This window comes from Thalassophryne amazonica, chromosome 12 (assembly GCF_902500255.1).
Source record: "Thalassophryne amazonica chromosome 12, fThaAma1.1, whole genome shotgun sequence".
Taxonomy (NCBI): Eukaryota; Metazoa; Chordata; class Actinopteri; order Batrachoidiformes; family Batrachoididae; genus Thalassophryne; species Thalassophryne amazonica.
The window spans coordinates 45,788,477-45,807,097 of NC_047114.1; the positions used below are offsets into that span (position 1 = coordinate 45,788,477).

The 18,621-nt window shown below is 46.2% G+C and overlaps 1 protein-coding gene across 1 annotated transcript in view; it reads left to right on the forward strand.

Annotated features, from left to right (window-relative positions):
• gpr158b (G protein-coupled receptor 158b) overlaps positions 1-18,621 on the forward strand; it is a 246,658-nt gene that overhangs the window by 201,311 nt on the left and 26,726 nt on the right. Inside the window, exons 7-8 of the mRNA XM_034182769.1 lie at positions 2,195-2,433; positions 12,965-13,103. Coding sequence (XP_034038660.1) covers positions 2,195-2,433; positions 12,965-13,103 — 378 coding nt within the window. The remainder of the gene's footprint in view (positions 1-2,194; positions 2,434-12,964; positions 13,104-18,621) is intronic.

Below are 18,621 nucleotides of genomic sequence, written 5' to 3' on the forward strand. Positions count from 1 at the left end.
ACACACCTGGAATGAAACACTGGTCTGTATAGTGGTGGTCCAACTAATTTTCCACAGAACCATCTGCTCTGCATTGAGGCCCATAAGAAGTGTGCATATTAAATGAATGTCCATCACCCCTGACTTTGTCAGCAGCTTTGGGAAACAAAGTCAATGAGCCCCTTCTTTCCTCAGCTTTCCAGGTATGAACTTGTCCCAGGGAGATTGCCAATCCCAATTTTAATAATTCATTTCCATGTCAGTAAGCACACTCATCTGCAGTCTTGCCAATAAGCACATTTAAATTTCAGGTCTGCCTCTGTGTGTCTACATGCTGAAGGAACTATTGAAGCAAACCTACTCTTCCTGACTTTCAGCTCTGAGCAAATATTGCTGAAATGGAAAAAGGTGTTCAAAGGCTGGCCAGAGTGTTTCCTTGGAAAAATGACCAATTACTTTTTTCCTTTTTCACAAGCTGCTTGTGAGGTGTGACCTGGGAAGAAGCTGTTATTGGTTCATCCCAGTGACAGCTTAGAAATATTTGTCACAGTCTTTTCTGGAGAGACTGCAACCAACAGTAAACGGAGACACTATGTCCATGATATTTACATGATTCCTGAGAGGGTGCACAGGCAATGCCTGTGTGTGAGATTTTGTAGACGTTTGTGATTGCGTTGCCACAGACAATATGGTTGCTGGACAACAAATGCTTTAAATGCTTTTGAGTGAAGCCATCTATAGTATCAAAGACATAATTGAGTGAAATTAAAGCAACTTTAGTCCTCCTCAGTGAGCTTTGATCTTGACTGATCAATATTTCTGTCTTTTTAACATCAAGAGCTAATGTTTGCTAAGTATTTGGGCATTTCTGGCAGGAAGGAAGGAAGGAAAGAAGTAAGGGAGGTCCATACGTATTTGGACATTACAGATACACTGTGGCTACTGGAGCTGCACATCAAGCATCTAGCAGCTGAGAAAATTGCACAGTCCTAATGGGCAACCACCCAGATGACTAGTGGCTCAACTAGGTCTCCTGATACCAGCCAAATATATTTGCCACAGGAAGGTGATACATGTGTGTCTCCTAAGCCTTAGCCAGTGGTCCCCAGCTCTGAGGCTGCGTCATCCTCAGGAAGATACAACATAGTGTCACAACTGACATTCCCTCATCACACAGATAGTACACCTCACCTAGGCCTCCATAAACAAACGCTTATTTGAAACAAGCTCGTTGTCCAGCAACATCATGATTCCATAACTTCTGCCCAGTTGTCTCATGACCTCATAGGCCAAGCTTCAAGAGACATGAATGTCACTGCTGAGACAAGACAATCTCTTGACCATCTTACTACATACAGATGGACTATTGATGACTGAGTCCAAGAAGATGTTGAAAACATAGATATTATTCTTGATCCAGTAGAAGTAAAAGCCTTGACATGCCAACTCACATCACCTTCTGCAAAGTCAAGACCATTTCATCACTGACAAATCAGCATTGGTCACTGGACTCATTTCCCAAGGCCTACTCCATGCAAGCACTGAATAGAGAATGGGTCCATACCATAGACAATATACAGTATCTACCAGACAAAGCCCCTGTGACATCACCCATAGGTTTTGGAAGAGGGGTTTTAAAGCTCAAATTGGGGTGGCTCTGGATGTGGCCATCTTGGTAGCTCTTAATTCTGTCTAACTCCGGGCCAGCCCATAAACGGGTAAAGAGGTGAGTGCATGACCAGGACATAGCAAATGAAGCCCAAACACGCCCCCAGCTTAAGTTCCCTAACAAGAGCATCTGCAGCTCACAGGCTAACTCTGGTTCAACCTCAGGGTGGGATATAAAACATTATAAGCAGACTAATGCTGAGTTATAATTTTTTATTCACCCTCTCGGCAAACATACAAATAGGGAAAAAATGTCACTGGTAGAGCAAATATAAAGGTGTCCCATCTTTCCTTTTTATCTCCCTGAAGTGCCTGAGATATTACAACATGAATTATGTTGCTGCATAAACTTATCAAACTGAAAGAATGCAAGCAGCAGTACTTTTTCCATTCCTTTTTGATTTGTAATTCTTGTTGAAGTAGGCATGACGGAAACAATAAGATCCATCTGTTGTTCCTGACAGAGTGTTTCTTAATCACCCCAACTCTCATCAAAGTGCGTCTTGCTGTCCTCGTTTAGTTTTCTGTGTCTTCCTCTTCTGTCCAGGGTCTTAAAGGTTTTTCTGTCCCGTACGGCTCAAAGGACCCCTTACATGACCAGCTGGCGGGTCCTGCGGATGCTGGCAGTTATTCTACTGGTGATACTGTGGTTCCTGGTAGCCTGGACCTCAGCTGTATGCCAGAACCCTGAGCTGATTCAGGCTTTAATCTCTGCGGGCCACACCCCAGAGGGACTGCAGTTCAGCACGTGTTTGCTGGACCGATGGGACTACATGATGGCTGTTGGTGAGTGTATGTTTCTGTGAGGCCTGTTCATACTGTACTGATTACAAATATGCTTCAAGTTTGGGATATGAAGATTCTTAAAGGGTCTGTGATGACCTAAACACAACTCAGGACCCCTTTGCAGGGGAAGACACAGGTAAGTGGTTTAAACATTCGTTAATTATAGCGCCAGTTCAGGAGGCGTAATACTGGGTGTCACAGATGGCAGACAAACCAGTTGAGTATTAGACACAGAGGTTGTCCGTTAGGGCCCTTTCATACATAGTGTAAAGTTTGGACGGCGTTTGGACAAAAACGGCAAAACAATGCAGAACAGTTCAAAATTAGCGCATGAAACATTGCGCCGATGGGCAGGCATGCATGAACCCGGTGCGAGAGTTCATACACGTGCCGGTGTGCGTCGAGCAGGAACAGTGCGAGGTGCACCACATATGTAGGACTGCTTTTTTGCATTTACGCAATATCTCTAAAATTAGAAAGGTCTTGTCTCAGAGTGATGCTGAAAAACTAATTCATGCATTTATTTCCTCTAGGCTGGACTATTGTAATTCATTATTATCAGGTTGTCCTAAAAGTTCCCTGAAAAGCCTTCAGTTAATTCAAAATGCTGCAGCTAGAGTACTAACGGGGACTAGAAGTAGAGAGCATATCTCACCCATATTGGCCTCTCTTCATTGGCTTCCTGTTAATTCTAGAATAGAATTTAAAATTCTTCTTCTTACTTATAAGGTTTTGAATAATCAGGTCCCATCTTATCTTAGGGACCTCATAGTACCATATCACCCCAATAGAGCGCTTCGCTCTCAGACTGCAGGCTTACTTGTAGTTCCTAGGGTTTGTAAGAGTAGAATGGGAGGCAGAGCCTTCAGCTTTCAGGCTCCTCTCCTGTGGAACCAGCTCCCAATTCAGATCAGGGAGACAGACACCCTCTCTACTTTTAAGATTAGGCTTAAAACTTTCCTTTTTGCTAAAGCTTATAGTTAGGGCTGGATCAGGTGACCCTGAACCATCCCTTAGTTATGCTGCTATAGACTTAGACTGCTGGGGGGTTCCCATGATGCACTGAGTGTTTCTTTCTCTTTTTGCTCTGTATGCACCACTCTGCATTTAATCATTAGTGATTGATCTCTGCTCCCCTCCACAGCATGTCTTTTTCTTGATTCTCTCCCCTCAGCCCCAACCAGTCCCAGCAGAAAACTGCCCCTCCCTGAGCCTGGTTCTGCTGGAGGTTTCTTCCTATTAAAAGGGAGTTTTTCCTTCCCACTGTCGCCAAGTGCTTGCTCACAGGGGGTCGTTTTGACCGTTGGGGTTTTTATGTAATTATTGTATGGCCTTGCCTTACAATATAATGCACCTTGGGGCAACTGTTTGTTGTGATTTGGCACTATATAAATAAAATTGATTGATTGATTGATCGCGTTATGTGAAAGAAATAAAAACCAGCTGGTACATGTGGGACCAGCTCGCACCGCTTATGTGGAATAATTAAAAACAAAACAAAAAACACCACCCGGGATGTGAACTCATGCCTTTCAAAATCTCTGATTCCCATTCAAAGACTTTACCACTGAGCTACAGAGCTGTTCTTTGAAAGCTGCGGGAATCTGCTTCATATCAGGAAGGACATTGAAGTATTATAAAAAAAAAATTAAAATCCCACACCATATAAAATCACCGCATTTATCAAGTGAGCAATACAAATATGAGCCGTCTGTTCCTCTGGTGATGACTCATGGTCACAGACATACAGTCATGAAATGACATGAATGAGAAGCAGTGTGCTCTGATCATGTCCACATCTACTGGTCAGGTGCGTCCAGTCGGCCACACGCGCGTTCTGCCCGACGTGTGTTTTGTGGACGGCGCGCCACAGCACAGACATGCGTCATGTGGAACAGAGTTCACGTGGGTGACATGGCTGTTGGGAAAGTGTAGGAACACGGACCCACAACAGGGGGCGCAAATGAACGGACAATGGAGGAAGTCAAATAACACTTTTACTGTTGTGAAACAAGCACAACAAACACAACCGATTACAATAACAGACAATAAAGCCGAATCACAAAGGTGTCATGTGGGCAGGCTCGAAGATAGGTGACGTCTGTCCAAAGCAGAACCGGAACCACACGATTTCCTCCGCCACCGAACCCCAGGAATACTGGAGCCGCCAAGTCCCGAACTCCCAGGTGGCCACTGCCTCCGCTTGTCGGATCCGGTACTGCTGGCGAGGAACAGAAACAGTCAGATGTGGGTGCGCCTGCACCCAGCAACACGTATGGTGGAAAAACCACCTCCACCTCTCGTCAGGAAAAACACTGTAGTGCAGGAATGTGAGTACTTATCCAAAATACAGTCTCCTGCTGTTCTTTTCTCTTTCTGTGTAAAGGCAAAAAGTATTTAATGGTCAAAGGATAATCTGTTTGGCTGGATACGTTACCTCCTTGGTAGAGCGATATCTCGGCAGAGAAGTGGAGATGACGTCTTGCAGATATACTGCTGCGGATCAGAAGATTGGTAACAGCTGTCGTAGGTGACAGCTGTCACCCCGGCTGCTCCTGTGAGATGGCAGCGCCCTCTGGTGCCTGGAGCCCGCACTCCAGGCAGGGTGCCCTCTGGTGGTGGTGGGCCAGCAGTACCTCCTCTTCAGCGGCCCACACAACAATGGCAGTCAGATCGCCTGCTGCATGTTCTGATCTGATGGTCCATTTCAACCTGGGGGGCTGTCAGTGTCCTCTCCGTGCGCGCACTCACTGGCTGCAGCTTGTTGCCACCATGGTGATATATGTTTTTATTTATGTCCATGTAAATACAGCAATCAGACACACTTGCCCCACAGTGGACAGTTGTTAGTCCATGACTGTCCAAACACAGTAGGTGTTGTGTAGCTGGAATGTCCAGAATGACAAATTACCACAGCTGCTTCAATGGGTTGCCTCAGAGGGTTAAACAACATGCACATCATGCTGTTAACATCCCCACTGCAGTTATGTGTAGTACAAATGGGCTTGACGCATGGAAAGCCCATTTGTCTGCAAACATTCTGACGTCGGGTTTGAAACTGCTTTTCTGTGCCTCTTCCATTAACTTAAACGCATTGGACTTTTTAAAGAGAGCAGATTGACTGGAATTTTGACATGCTAACAAGCATTCAAAGCACTTGAATTGCCAAGAAGTTGCAGGTTCTATTACTCCAGCATCTTGTGAGTGCTCAGAAAGAATTGTGCATGTTTCAGAGCAGAAGGCAGTGACATGCACCTCACCGACGCTCGTCTGGCAGCAGGGGAGACTAATCCTGTTTGGAAAGAGGACGGATCCCTGGGAAAATCTGGGTGTGAAAACTGAGAAGATGGCGAACGAGAGAGAGAAATGGCAGAGAAAAAGAAGGACTGCAGCCTGTCAAGTGTGAAGCCGAGAGGGATGTGGGCAACGATGCACAGTTTTCCACCAGCTCACTGAGGAATGGAGGGACTTTATTGGAAGAGGAGAAGAGAGCTGAAGGGAGGACAGTCGGGACAGACAGATAATTTGGAAGATGTTTGTGTGTGTGCTTCTTTTGTTGGAAGCTTTGAGAGCTGTGTGCAAGCACAGTGCTCTAAATGGAATGAAACACATACAGCATAACAATCCCTCCATTTTTGCTGTAGACAAGATAGGAAATGAGGAGGCCCAGTGTTTGATCTGTCAGCCTCTGAGAACATGGAATTGAAGGACAGGAAGCACCCTGCAAGACTGCTGAGGGAAGATTACAAAAACACACCAAGCGCAGTGTGTCAAGCTTTGTTCAAATCACTCTAATTGCTTTTCTGTGTTTTTGTATATTTTCTCATATTACTGACAAGGGAACATGTGTCTGTATAAGGATGAATAAATCTCACTCTATCCCTTGCTGAAATGCAAAGCAAATGAGAGTTGATGGAAATAGTAGCGACAGTGGCGACAATAAAGAATTAATTTGAATCCACAATTATTCTGAGTCAATTTGACTTGTGCTTTCTTTTACGTCATTCAGGCTGAACACCGTGTAATTAATGCTGATTTATTAGTCTCAGAGTATCATCACAGTAAAATCTCATACACTAACACGGCTTACTGTGGGTTTTAGTGCTACAATGTTTGCTTTGAAAGGAATTTAGTGCTCATTTGGAATGGTAGTTATGGTTGGTAAATAAGCCCAGGCATGTACTCTGTAAAATGGAGTGAGTGAGTGAGTGAGTGAGTGAGTGAGTGAGTGAGTGAGTGAGTGAGTGAGTGAGTGAGTGAGTGAGTGAGTGAGTGAGTGAGTGAGTGAGTGAGTGAGTGAGTGAGTGAGTGAGTGAGTGAGTGAGTGAGTATATGACATGACATGAGTCCTTCCCCTTCAGAATGTTCACATGGCAATTCACAAACAAACTGATGTGATGGAGAGGAGAAAGACAGACAAGGTGCAGGTTACCCTTATGAGAAGAAAGATAGAACTTTTTTATATAACAGCTGAGTGGATCCTTGTCATTTGATTGGTGCTTTGTATGTCACATGACATGGATTATTCGTTCTATTTGTGTTGCATTGCATTTAGAGGGCAATTTGGTTCCATTTACAGTGCAAATTTGGTTCCATATGCTTAGTACCATTGCACTCTGCGCACACACACACACACACCTACACGCATGCGCACGCACACATTCACGTGCGCACACACGCACACACACAAAACAAATCCACTGCACTGTCTGGAAGCTGTTAGCAGGAAGTTAAAATGAAAAGCTGGACTAATTTCTGCTTTTTTTTTTTTTTTTTTTTTTTTTTTTTTTTTTTTTTTTTGCTGCATTGAGGATGTACAGTCTTTTTTTTTTGTAGTACATGCACACACAAGCGCCGACCCGGTTGTCTGAGCATGCGCGCAAGCACACGCGCGAGACAATGACACAAACACACAAAAAACAAACACACACACCAAATTAAAAAAAAACACAATTTCTAATATTGAATCCCTCTTATCGAGCTGACAATACAAGTATGATCCTTCTCTTCCTCTGTAGATGACCCATGGTCATAGACATGCAGTCATGAAATGACATGAATGAAGCAGTGCGCTCTTATCATGTCCACATTTGCTGGTGCAGCATGTCCAGCCAGCCCCGCGTGTCCAGCCTGTCCCACGTGTCCAGCGAGCGGTGCGCTGAAGGACACCGCGTCATGTGGACCATAGTTGACATGGGTGACATGACATTGTTGAAGCTTTGTAGGTGGAATTCTTTCCCATTCTGTTGGGAAAGTGTAGGAACACGGACCCACAACAGGGGGCGCAAATGAACGGACAATGGAGTAAGTCAAAATAACAAGCTTTACTGTTGTGAATGTGCACAACGAATACAACCAATCACAGCAATGGACAACAGTCAATTCACAAAAGTGTCGTGTGGGCAGGCTCGAAGATAGGAGACGCCTCTCCAAGGTAAGACCGGAACCACACGGCTTCCTCCGCCACAGGACCCCGGGAATACTGGAGCCGCCAAGTCCCGAACTCCCAGGTGGCCACTGCCTCCGCGTGTCGGACCTGGTACTGCTGGCGAGGAACAAAGGACAGTTAGATGGGGGCGCGTTTGCACCCAGGACTCCGAACAGCAGGGAAGTTACCTCCACCTCTCGTTGGAACAGTAATCCACAAACTAAGCACAAATCCAAAAAGATACACTCCGTAGCTTTGATACGTTACCTCTCTGGTAGAAACGATATCTCGGCGATGAGGTGTAGATGCCGTCCTGCTGATATACCCCAGTGATAATTGCCGTCAGCTGTCTCAGGTGATGGGTGACAGCTGTTACCGAGGCTGCTCCTGTGGGGCGGCGGCGCCCTCTGGTGCCTGGAGCCCGCACTCCAGGCAGGGCGCCCTCTGGTGGTGGTGGGCCAGCAGTACCTCCTCTTCAGCGGCCCACACAACACATTCTTGCTTGATGAGAATTCAGTAAGGTATATGTTATATATTATATTCCAATTCTAAGGTGGAACTATGCCAGTATACAAAGGTATATCTAAATATCTAAAAAGGAAGAGTAAAATAGGAGAGTAGAGAGGGCACTAACACACCCCATACCATCACAGATGCTGGCTTTTGAACTTTGTGCTGATAACAATCTGGCTGGCCTTTTTCCTCTTTTGTCTGGAGGACACAGCATCCATGATTTCCAAAAACAATGTGAAATGTGGACTCATGAGACCACAGCATTCTTTTGCACTTTGCATATGTCCATTCCAAATGAGCTCGGGCCCAGAGAAGGCGGCGACGTTTCTGGATGTTGTTGATTTACGGCTTTCGGTTTGCATGGTAGAGTTTTAAGTTGCATTTGTAGATGTAGCGACGAACTGTGTTAAATGACAATGGTTTTCTGAAGTGTTCCTGAGCCCACTTGGTAAGATCCTTTACACAATGATGTCAGTTTTTATTGCAGTGCCGCCTGAGGGATCAAAGCTCACAGGCATTCAATGTTGGCTTTCGGCCTTGCCGCTTACATGTAAAAAATTCTCCAGATCCTCTGATTCTTTTGTTTATATTATGGACTGTAGATGATGGAATCCCTAAATTCCTTGCAATTGAACATTGAGAAACATTGTTCTTAAACTGTTGGACTATTTTTTTCATGCAGTTGTTCACAAACTTTTCTTGCCTTTTTTGAAATGTTTTGCATGCATCCATTTCAAAATGAGCAAATGCTTGCACAAAAACAATAAAGTTTATCAGTTTTAACATTAAATATCTTGTCTTGTGGTGTATTCAATTGAATATACGTTGAAGAGGATTTGCAAATCATTGTATTCTGTTTTTATTTACATTTTACACAATGTCCCAACTTCATTGGAATTGGGGTTGTATATATACATATTCCACTTAAATCCATTTTATGGGAAGGTCCCGGTGGCCAATCAGGGCAAGTAAATCTTGTTCTTTTTCACCCACTAGCTCACTATCTAAGTTTGCATGGACAATAAATGAGTCCCTTTGTCTTCTCCCTTGTTTTATTCAAGGTTGCTACAGCAGATCTGAGATTAATCTGCATTTTGATTTGACACAAGTTTTACACTGGATGCCCTTCCTGACACAACTTCGCATTACATAGAGATTGTGCAGGGGTGGTCTTGAACTGGGAGCCTTCTGCACTGGAAGCAAGTACACTTAACCACTTGGCCTACATGGAGTAATATAGACAGTGCCTTGTAAACCTCATTTTTTTGATTACCTTAACCTGAATAAGGTCTTACTCATAGTAAACAATAATCTAATGAGAAGAGTGCCTATTTTATTCTAGTTATTGAAGTGGGTGACTATTCAGTATTCCGAAGGCCCATTGGTCTGAAGGCCTATTGGTCTGAAGGTACATCAAGCTGAATGTGGAGATAATGCCTGACCAAGAAGAGAAGGGTTCACTAGTCCACAGGTTCACTAGTCTGTGTGTGTATTTACTCCAAATTAAGCCAAACATCACAGAGTTACCCGTGAAGGTTGGATAATTGCCATTTGAAATAAATGCCTTAATTATGTATCCTGTATATGACATTTACAATGTACAGTGCATCTTTATGACCAGCAAAATTAAAAACAAAGTGATCTGTTTTTTTTTTTATTAAAGTAGCTTTCACTCTCGCATCACAGATGAAAGAAATGTCTTTTTAATTTCAACGAAAAGCACATGTAAGTATACAGCTAGTAGTGCACCTTACTGAAACTTGGCATCAAAACATTTTCATTTATTGACCTGAACCTTCGGACTAGTGGGATGTTCCCGACCGAGAAGCCAGCAAGCAGTGGGGGAGTGTGCACACCCTGAGCTTTAACACTTCCCTGCTGCCAGGCCAGAAGCAAAATGAGGACTTCCCACAGAGAAACGTTCAAATCCTGAGGATGATTTAGAACAGAAAGGTGTCGTTGCTGTTTTCAGCAGTTTTGTCGTAGCACTGCTGTTGCTGCATGCTGTTAGCCTGCTAACTAACCAGCTCAGTGGACCTTGAAATAATGATCTGTCCCCGTTGAAGTGCATTGTAGACATGTATAAATCTTAATCAGACTATGACATCCTAATAGAGGTGTTACAGCATTTTGCAATACATAAGGCATAAGAAACATAATGCAGGTGTGAGTCATAAATCAGACTGTGACTCTCTGTCACATGTAAAAACGGATATTCAGGGTTTTCACGTATCCCATAATCCCTTGCGCGCCAGAGAGTTGCTGCAGTCAAAACAACATAGAGAATCCACATGATGACAATTGTAAATGAATATTATACTACAAAAATGTAATTTTTTATGCTTTTCATCATGTTAATAAGAGACTGCTGCATGATACCCTAAAAACTTGCTAAAACAATTATAACAAATAATGCGTGGAATTTAATAAGCGCAAACTGAATTTCAGACATACTATATATATTAGTCTGGAACAAAGAGGACAAACAATGTTGTAAAGAACAATAATCAAGACGTTAAGGAGCAAACTTCACTTTCCCCCAGAACGACATGATCAGAAAGTGAGTGTAGCTCACAGCAGCTCGCACTGAAAATAATGGAGAGACAGCCTGTGATTCTCGCATGTTTACATAAAACAAACGCAATAACAACGTCTATAAACACAGAGAATACGAGGGCTGTCAATAAAGTTACGGTCCTTTTTATTTTTTTCAAAAACTATATGGATTTCATTCATATGTTCTTACGTCAGACATGCTTGAACCCTCGTGCGCATGCGTGAGTTTTTCCACGCCTGTCGGTGACGTCATTCGCCTGTGAGCACTCCTTGTGGGAGGAGTCGTCCAGCCCCTCATCGGAATTCCTTTGTCTGAGAAGTTGCTGAGAGACTGGCGCGTTGTTAGATCAAAATATTTTCTAAACCTGTGAGACACATCGAAGTGGACACGGTTCGAAAAATTAAGCTGGTTTTCAGTGAAAATTTTAACGGCTGATGAGAGATTTTGAGGTGATTCTGTCGCTTTAAGGACTTTTCACGGTGCGAGACGTCGCGCAGCGCTCTCAGGCGGCATCGTCAGCCTGTTCAAGCTGAAAACCTCCACATTTCAGGCTCTATTGATCCAGGACGTCGTGAGAGAACAGAGAAGTTTCAGAAGAAGTCGGTTTCAGCATTTTATCCAGATATTCCACTGTTAAAGGAGATTTTTTTAATGAAAGACGTGCGGACGGGTCCGCGCGTCGGGACGCAGCCGCCGCGACGCTCCGCCACAGGAAAAACACCTCTGTTGAAAGCCTTAAGGACAAGTTGGAACATGTCCTGCCTGTTAAACAATTTCTCATATACTCACTCCACTGAAAGCCATCAAAAGCCGCCTGGATTTTACAAATGGTTATCAACACGGAGGTGTTTTTCCTGTGCCGCCGCACCGCGTCGGCTGCGTCCCGACGCGCGGATCCGTCCGCACGTCTTTCATTAAAAAAATCTCCTTTAACAGTGGAATATCCGGATAAAATGCTGAAACCGACTTCTTCTGAAACTTCTCTGTTCTCTCACGACACCCTGGATCAATAGAGCCTGAAATGTGGAGGTTTTCAGCTTGAACAGGCTGATGACGCCGCCTGAGAGCGCTGTGCGACGTCTCACACCGTGAAAAGTCCTTAAAGCGACAGAATCACCTCAAAATCTCTCATCAGCTGTTAAAATTTTCACTGAAAACCAGCTTAATTTTTCGAACCGTGTCCACTTCGATGTGTCTCACAGGTTTAGAAAAAATTTTGATCAAACAATGCGCCAGTCTCTCAGCAACTTCTCAGACAAAGGAATTCCGACGAGGGGCTGGACGACTCCTCCCACAAGGAGTGCTCACAGGCGAATGACGTCACCGACAGGCGTGGAAAAACTCACGCATGCGCACGAGGGTTCAAGCATGTCTGACGTAAAAACATATGAATGAAATCCATATAGTTTTTGAAAAAAATAAAAAGGACCGTTACTTTATTGACAGCCCTCGTATATTCACAAACATTTTAGGCACAATATAAAAATAGTTTTATGTTGCGATGTTAATGGTGTTGTCTGTGTGCAGCGGTTAAAGTGAAACCCGATCAGAGCGTCTCAATGCAGTTCTCAATGTTACTGAGATCTCGCAGCGTGGCGACCTCTCCGAGGTTTTGCGGGATTTGAAACCTGAAAAGCCTCAATGAATGGAATATTTTTTTTTAAATAACGTATGTTGACACCATAATCTAAATATGGATTTATTGTCCAAATGTCACTGACTGACTCAATTATTCCTATGCTTTTCACTTTAATTGCAAGGACTATGAGTTTAAATAAGAATATTGACACAGTGGGATGTGTCTGGGCCTGTTCAGGCAGGCACATGCAAAGTAGACTTTTTGGTTTGCATGCTGTTTATGAAGACACTTCCTGGTAGCCACTAATGTCACTGTTGCTTGGTTCATTTGCTCTTTATTGATTCCTTTGTCAGAAATGTTCCAACTCTTATTTAGTGGCTCACGCGCAATAAAACCTCTATTTTGTGAAGTCAGTGTTGTAACTCCACTTGTGACTGTATCTTTTGATGTCTAGCGGAATTCCTGTTCCTGCTGTGGGGCGTGTACCTGTGCTACGCTGTCCGCACCATACCCTCGGCTTTCCATGAGCCACGTTATATGGCTGTGGCCATCTACAATGAGCTTCTCATATCAGCCATCTTTCACATCATCAGGTGGGTGGAAGAAATACGGTAAAGGTGAGAAACGGTGAGAGAAAGTAACAGATCGGTGTCAGCAGTGGATGAATTACACTGTACAACTTGCTAACTACTAAGTAACTATGTTGCCCTTATTTATTTACTCATATTCAGTGCTGTCCTGGATTGGCCTCATCAGCCATGAGCAGGCCTGCAGTCGACATGGAGACCCTTCCTAATAAATCCTCCCTCGCAAAGCCAAACATCGCTTATTATCAGTGCGTTGAGGGTTGCGGCATTTAAACATCACACATACATTGCACTGGACTTTTTGCTACCTTATGATCGCATTCCACCTGCACTGCATCTTGTTTGGCCTTTGCTGCACAATTGAGCACAAGTATACGAGGTCTATTAGAAAAGTATCCGACCTTATTATTTTTTTCAAAAACCATATGGATTTGAATCACGTGTGACTGCGTCAGACAAGCTTGAACCCTCGTGCGCATGCGTGAGTTTTTCCACGCCTGTCGGTTGCATCATTCGCCTATGAGCAGGCTTTGAGTGAGGAGTGGTCCAGCCCCCTCGTCGTTGTTTCATTGCCAGGAAATGGCGGAATGATTTGGGCTTTTTTTCCATCAGAATTTTTTCAGAAACTGTTAGAGACTGGCAGCTGGAAACCATTAGAAAAATTGATCTGGCTTTCGGTGAAAATATTACGGGCTTGGTAGAGAATAAGGAGTGTTACTGTCGCTTTAAGGACGGCCCCCAGCGGCTGTGGGGCACGCCGTGCTCCGAAGCCGCCATCGACAGGCTGAACAACCATTTCATTTCTAAACGGATGGCTGTCTGGATCCGTGACCATCGTATGCCATTTCTCTGGTTATCACAAGAGCTGGACATCAACTATTTTCCGGCAGATTTCACTTTTAACAAGAGATTTTGTCATGGAAAGCTGAGCGGAGGCTTCGCGCGTCATGATGGATTCGCTACTGGAGCGAGACAAAACCACCTCCATTTTGGTCTCACAGGATGGCTTTGAGATGCGTTCAGACAGCTGTCGGTGGTTTTTCCATCAAGTGATTATCAGAGAAATTGTGGATGTGCCTGGACATGCCAGAACATGCCCTGTGAGGCTGGACACAAAAATGAGTATATGACATTCTCCGTGGGAGTCAAGTACGAGCTGACCTGGGAGCAATTCAAAATTGCAGAGATGATCGGAGAGACACCGTGCTTTTCAAAGCAGCCAAGGGAGTCCAGCCGTCATGGCTCACGTGCACACATGGTCAGCAGGCTGGACACATCTGTCTGCAGTAGCTGGGAAGACCTTTTTTACTTCTAAATCAGGACCACAAGGGGAATCAGCCTCATGCTGGCGGCCATGAGCCTGTGCAGGCATGGTCAACAGGCTGTACACACCTGTCTGCACTAGCTGGTATTATCTTTAATTTTTATATGGAGGACCACAGCAGGAGCCCGCACACAGAGGTGGGCTTTAGCACAGTGGTGGATGAATACTGGTCATTTCCGAGAAGAGAGGAGGACATCTGTCCACAGGATGAAGTTGCGTGCAATCTGTGCATGAAGGTGGCAGCCAGGAGCTCTTCTCGCTGGACATATACATACATATTACATATTTCATCCTGCAGCTGACGACTGCACACATGCTGTGTGTGATGGTGGCAACCAGGAACGTTTCCCACATATTTCATCCTGTGGGAAATCATTCTATATGTAAGTGAGTGACCTGTTCATAGCTTTCTTACTGCTGTATTTTTTTTACTCCATCCTAGCCTTGTTTGAAATTATTATTTATTATTTTTATTTAATTTACGGCTGGGCAAGTTAACGCATTATTATTGTGTTAACACATTAATCAATTAATTAACACCAACAAATTTTTTTAATCGCACGTTAACATTTTTTTTTCCCGCAAGTCTGTCATTGACTGCTGCTGCAGACATGGAGAAGGGCACAGAACTTTTACATGGCCATTTTAATTTTAAAGTGCTTCCAGACAGTGTAGTCGACAGAACCAAAGCTGCTAAATTTCTCCTGCACTCCACTTCTCCTTCACTGTGCATGCGTCATTCCGGACCACAGCAGCATGTCTGAGACTGACTCTGAGTCTGACTCTCTATACCCAAAGCAATCAAAGGGAATAATGTGATTATTAACCATCAGATGACAAAGTAAAACCTCTTAAACCATTCTAAAGTCAGTTTTAAGCAGAAACAAGGCGATAATCGGTGAATCGCTGCTGACGCTTCGAAATGACTCAGGCGCGGCAGCAAGTCAGACTCAGACATGCTGTTGTGGTGATCTGATCGGTCCCCCATCTTTTGTTATGAAACAATGCTGAATTTACGTGGTCACTTACTGACTCAGTCACTGAAACACTCATCCTGTTGTGTGGGCCGCTGAAGAGGAGGTACTGCTGGCCCACCACCACCAGATGGCGCCCTGCTTGGAGTGCGGGCTTCAAGCACGAGAGGGCGCCGGAGCCACTGGGAGTGACAGCTGTCACTCTTCATCAGCACCAGCTGTCACTCAGCCAACTCATCACCATCTCCATAAAGGCCGGACTGCGACTCCACCTCCTCGCCGAGAAATCAACTACCTATCAGGTAATTTTCTCTGCTGAACAAAACATTGTGTAATAGTCTGAACTTCTTTTGCAGCCGTTATCCTGTGGTGTTTGCCTTATCTGTGGAATTGGCGTTTGGTGTGATCAGCGACGGCTTCGCTTCACACCGGCTGGAATGCTGTTGCGCTCCGCGCCGCCTTTGTAAACGGACTGTCTCTGGTCCTTAAGGAGCACCTGGTGGCGAAGGACGAGCCGCGGGATTTAGATGGGCTTATCGACCTGGTTATACGGTTAGACAACCGATTAACGGAACACCGACGGGAACGAGACGAGGGGCGGGGCCAGGCACAAGCCGTCCCTCTTCCTCCCGGGTCCAAAAGGAAGCCGTCTTCCCCACGCTCCACTGCCAGGGCTCTCCACGTGACAACAGCTCCCCCTGCTGACGTTGCTATGGAAACGAGCAGGGCCAAAAAACGATCAGATCAGAGACAAAGGAGGCTGATCCGTGGAGAGTGTTTTCTCTGCAGCTCTACCGAGCACACACAGAGAGAATGCCCCAAACGGTCAAAACAACAGCACTCGTCCTTAGAGACTGGGCTAAGGGTGGGTCACAACACCCACGTGGGGAAACCCCGACGATCTGCACGAATCCCAGTCACGATCCTGAGTGGGGATCTAACCCTTCACGCCCCAGCACTGGTGGACACGGGGTCGGAGGGGAATCTGCTGGATAGCAGATGGACAAAGGAGGTTGGGCTCCCTCTAGTGGTCTTACCGTCACCATTGTCGGTGCGGGCGCTAGATGGCACCCTTCTTCCACTAATCACACACCAGACACAGCCAGTGACATTGGTGGTGTCTGGGAATCACAGGGAGGAGATTGTGTTTTATGTAACACCTTCTACCTCCCGAGTGATTTTGGATTTTCCATGGGTGTTAAAACACAATCCCCGGATTGATTGGCTGTCTGGGGTTGTGGTTCAGTGGAGCGAAACCTGCCACCGGGAGTGTTTAGGATCCTCGGTTCCACCCAGTGTGACTGCTAAGGAGGAGGTTTCAGTCCCCCCCAATCTGCCGGCAGTGCCGGCTGAGTACCACGACCTTGCTGACGTCTTCAGCAAGGATCTGGCGCTCACGCTGCCCCCGCACCGTCCGTACGATTGTGCCATTGATTTGATACTGGGCGCTGAGTACCCGTCCAGCAGGCTGTACAACCTTTCACGTCTGGAAAGCGAATCAATGGAGACCTACATCCGGGACTCGTTAGCTGCCGGGTTGATCCGGAACTCCACCTCCCCGATGGGTGCTGGTTTCTTTTTTGTGGGCAAGAAGGACGGCGGACTCCGTCCATGCATTGATTACAGAGGGCTGAACGAGATCACGGTTCGCAACCGATACCCGTTACCTCTGTTGGATTCAGTGTTCACGCCCCTGCATGGAGCCCAAATTTTCACGAAATTGGATCTTAGGAATGCTTATCACCTGGTTCGGATCCGGGAGGGAGACGAGTGGAAGACGGCATTTAACACCCCATTAGGTCACTTTGAGTACCTGGTCATGCCGTTCGGCCTCACCAATGCGCCCGCGACATTCCAAGCATTGGTTAATGATGTTTTGCGGGAGTTCCTGCATCGGTTTGTCTTCGTATATCTAGACGATATACTCATCTTTTCTCCGGATCCTGAGACTCATGTCAAGCATGTACATCAGGTCCTACAGCGGTTGTTGGAGAACCGGCTGTTTGTGAAGGGCGTGAAGTGTGAGTTCCACCGCACTTCTTTGTCCTTCTTGGGGTTCATCATCTCCTCCAACTCCGTCGCCCCTGATCCGGCCAAGGTTGCGGCGGTGAGAGATTGGCCCCAACCAACGAACCGTAGGAAACTACAACAGTTCCTCGGTTTTGCAAATTTCTACTGGAGGTTCATCAAGGGCTACAGTCAGGTAGTTAGCCCCCTGACAGCCCTGACCTCCACAAAAGTCCCCTTCACCTGGTCGGATCGGTGCGAAGCCGCGTTTAGGGAGTTGAAACGCCGGTTCTCGACTGCACCGGTTCTGGTGCAGCCCGATCCCAAGCGCCAGTTTGTTGTTGAAGTGGATGCCTCTGACTCAGGGATAGGAGCTGTGCTGTCCCAGAGCGGGGAGTCCGACAAGGTTCTCCATCCTTGTGCCTACTTTTCCCGCGGGTTGACCCCAGCTGAACGGAACTATGACGTCGGCAATCGGGAACTTCTTGCGGTGAAGGAGGCTCTTGATGAGTGGAGACACCTGTTGGAGGGAGCGTCGGTACCATTTACAGTTTTCACGGACCATCGGAACCTGGAGTACATCCGGACCGCGAAGCGTCTGAACCCCAGGCAAGCCCGCTGGTCGCTGTTCTTCGGGCGTTTTGACTTCCGGATCACCTACCGCCCCGGGACAAAGAACCAACGATCTGACGCCCTGTCCCGGGTGCACGAAGAGGAGGTCAAGACCGAGCTGTCAGACCCCCCTGAAACCATCATCCCCGAGTCCACTGTCGTGGCCGCCCTTACCTGGGACGTGGAGAAGACCGTCCGGGAGGCCCTGACACGGAGCCCGGACCTGAGGACAGGTCTGAAGAACAAACTGTACGTCCCACCAGAGGCCAGGGCTGCAGTCCTTGACTTCTGTCACGGTTCCAAGCTCTCCTGTCACCCAGGGGTGCGAAGGACCGTGGCAGTGGTCCAGCAGCGCTTCTGGTGGGCGTCTATGGAAGCCGACGTCCGGGAGTATGTCCAGGCCTGCACCACCTGTGCCAGGGGCAAAGCCGACCATCACAAGGCCCAAGGCCTCCTCCAGCCTCTGCCTGTGCCTCGTCGCCCCTGGTCTCATATCAGTCTGGACTTTGTCACGGGCCTCCCGCCGTTCCAGGGCAACACCACCATCTTAACGATAGTGGACCGGTTCTCCAAGGCGGCCCACTTCGTGGCCCTCCCAAAGCTCCCG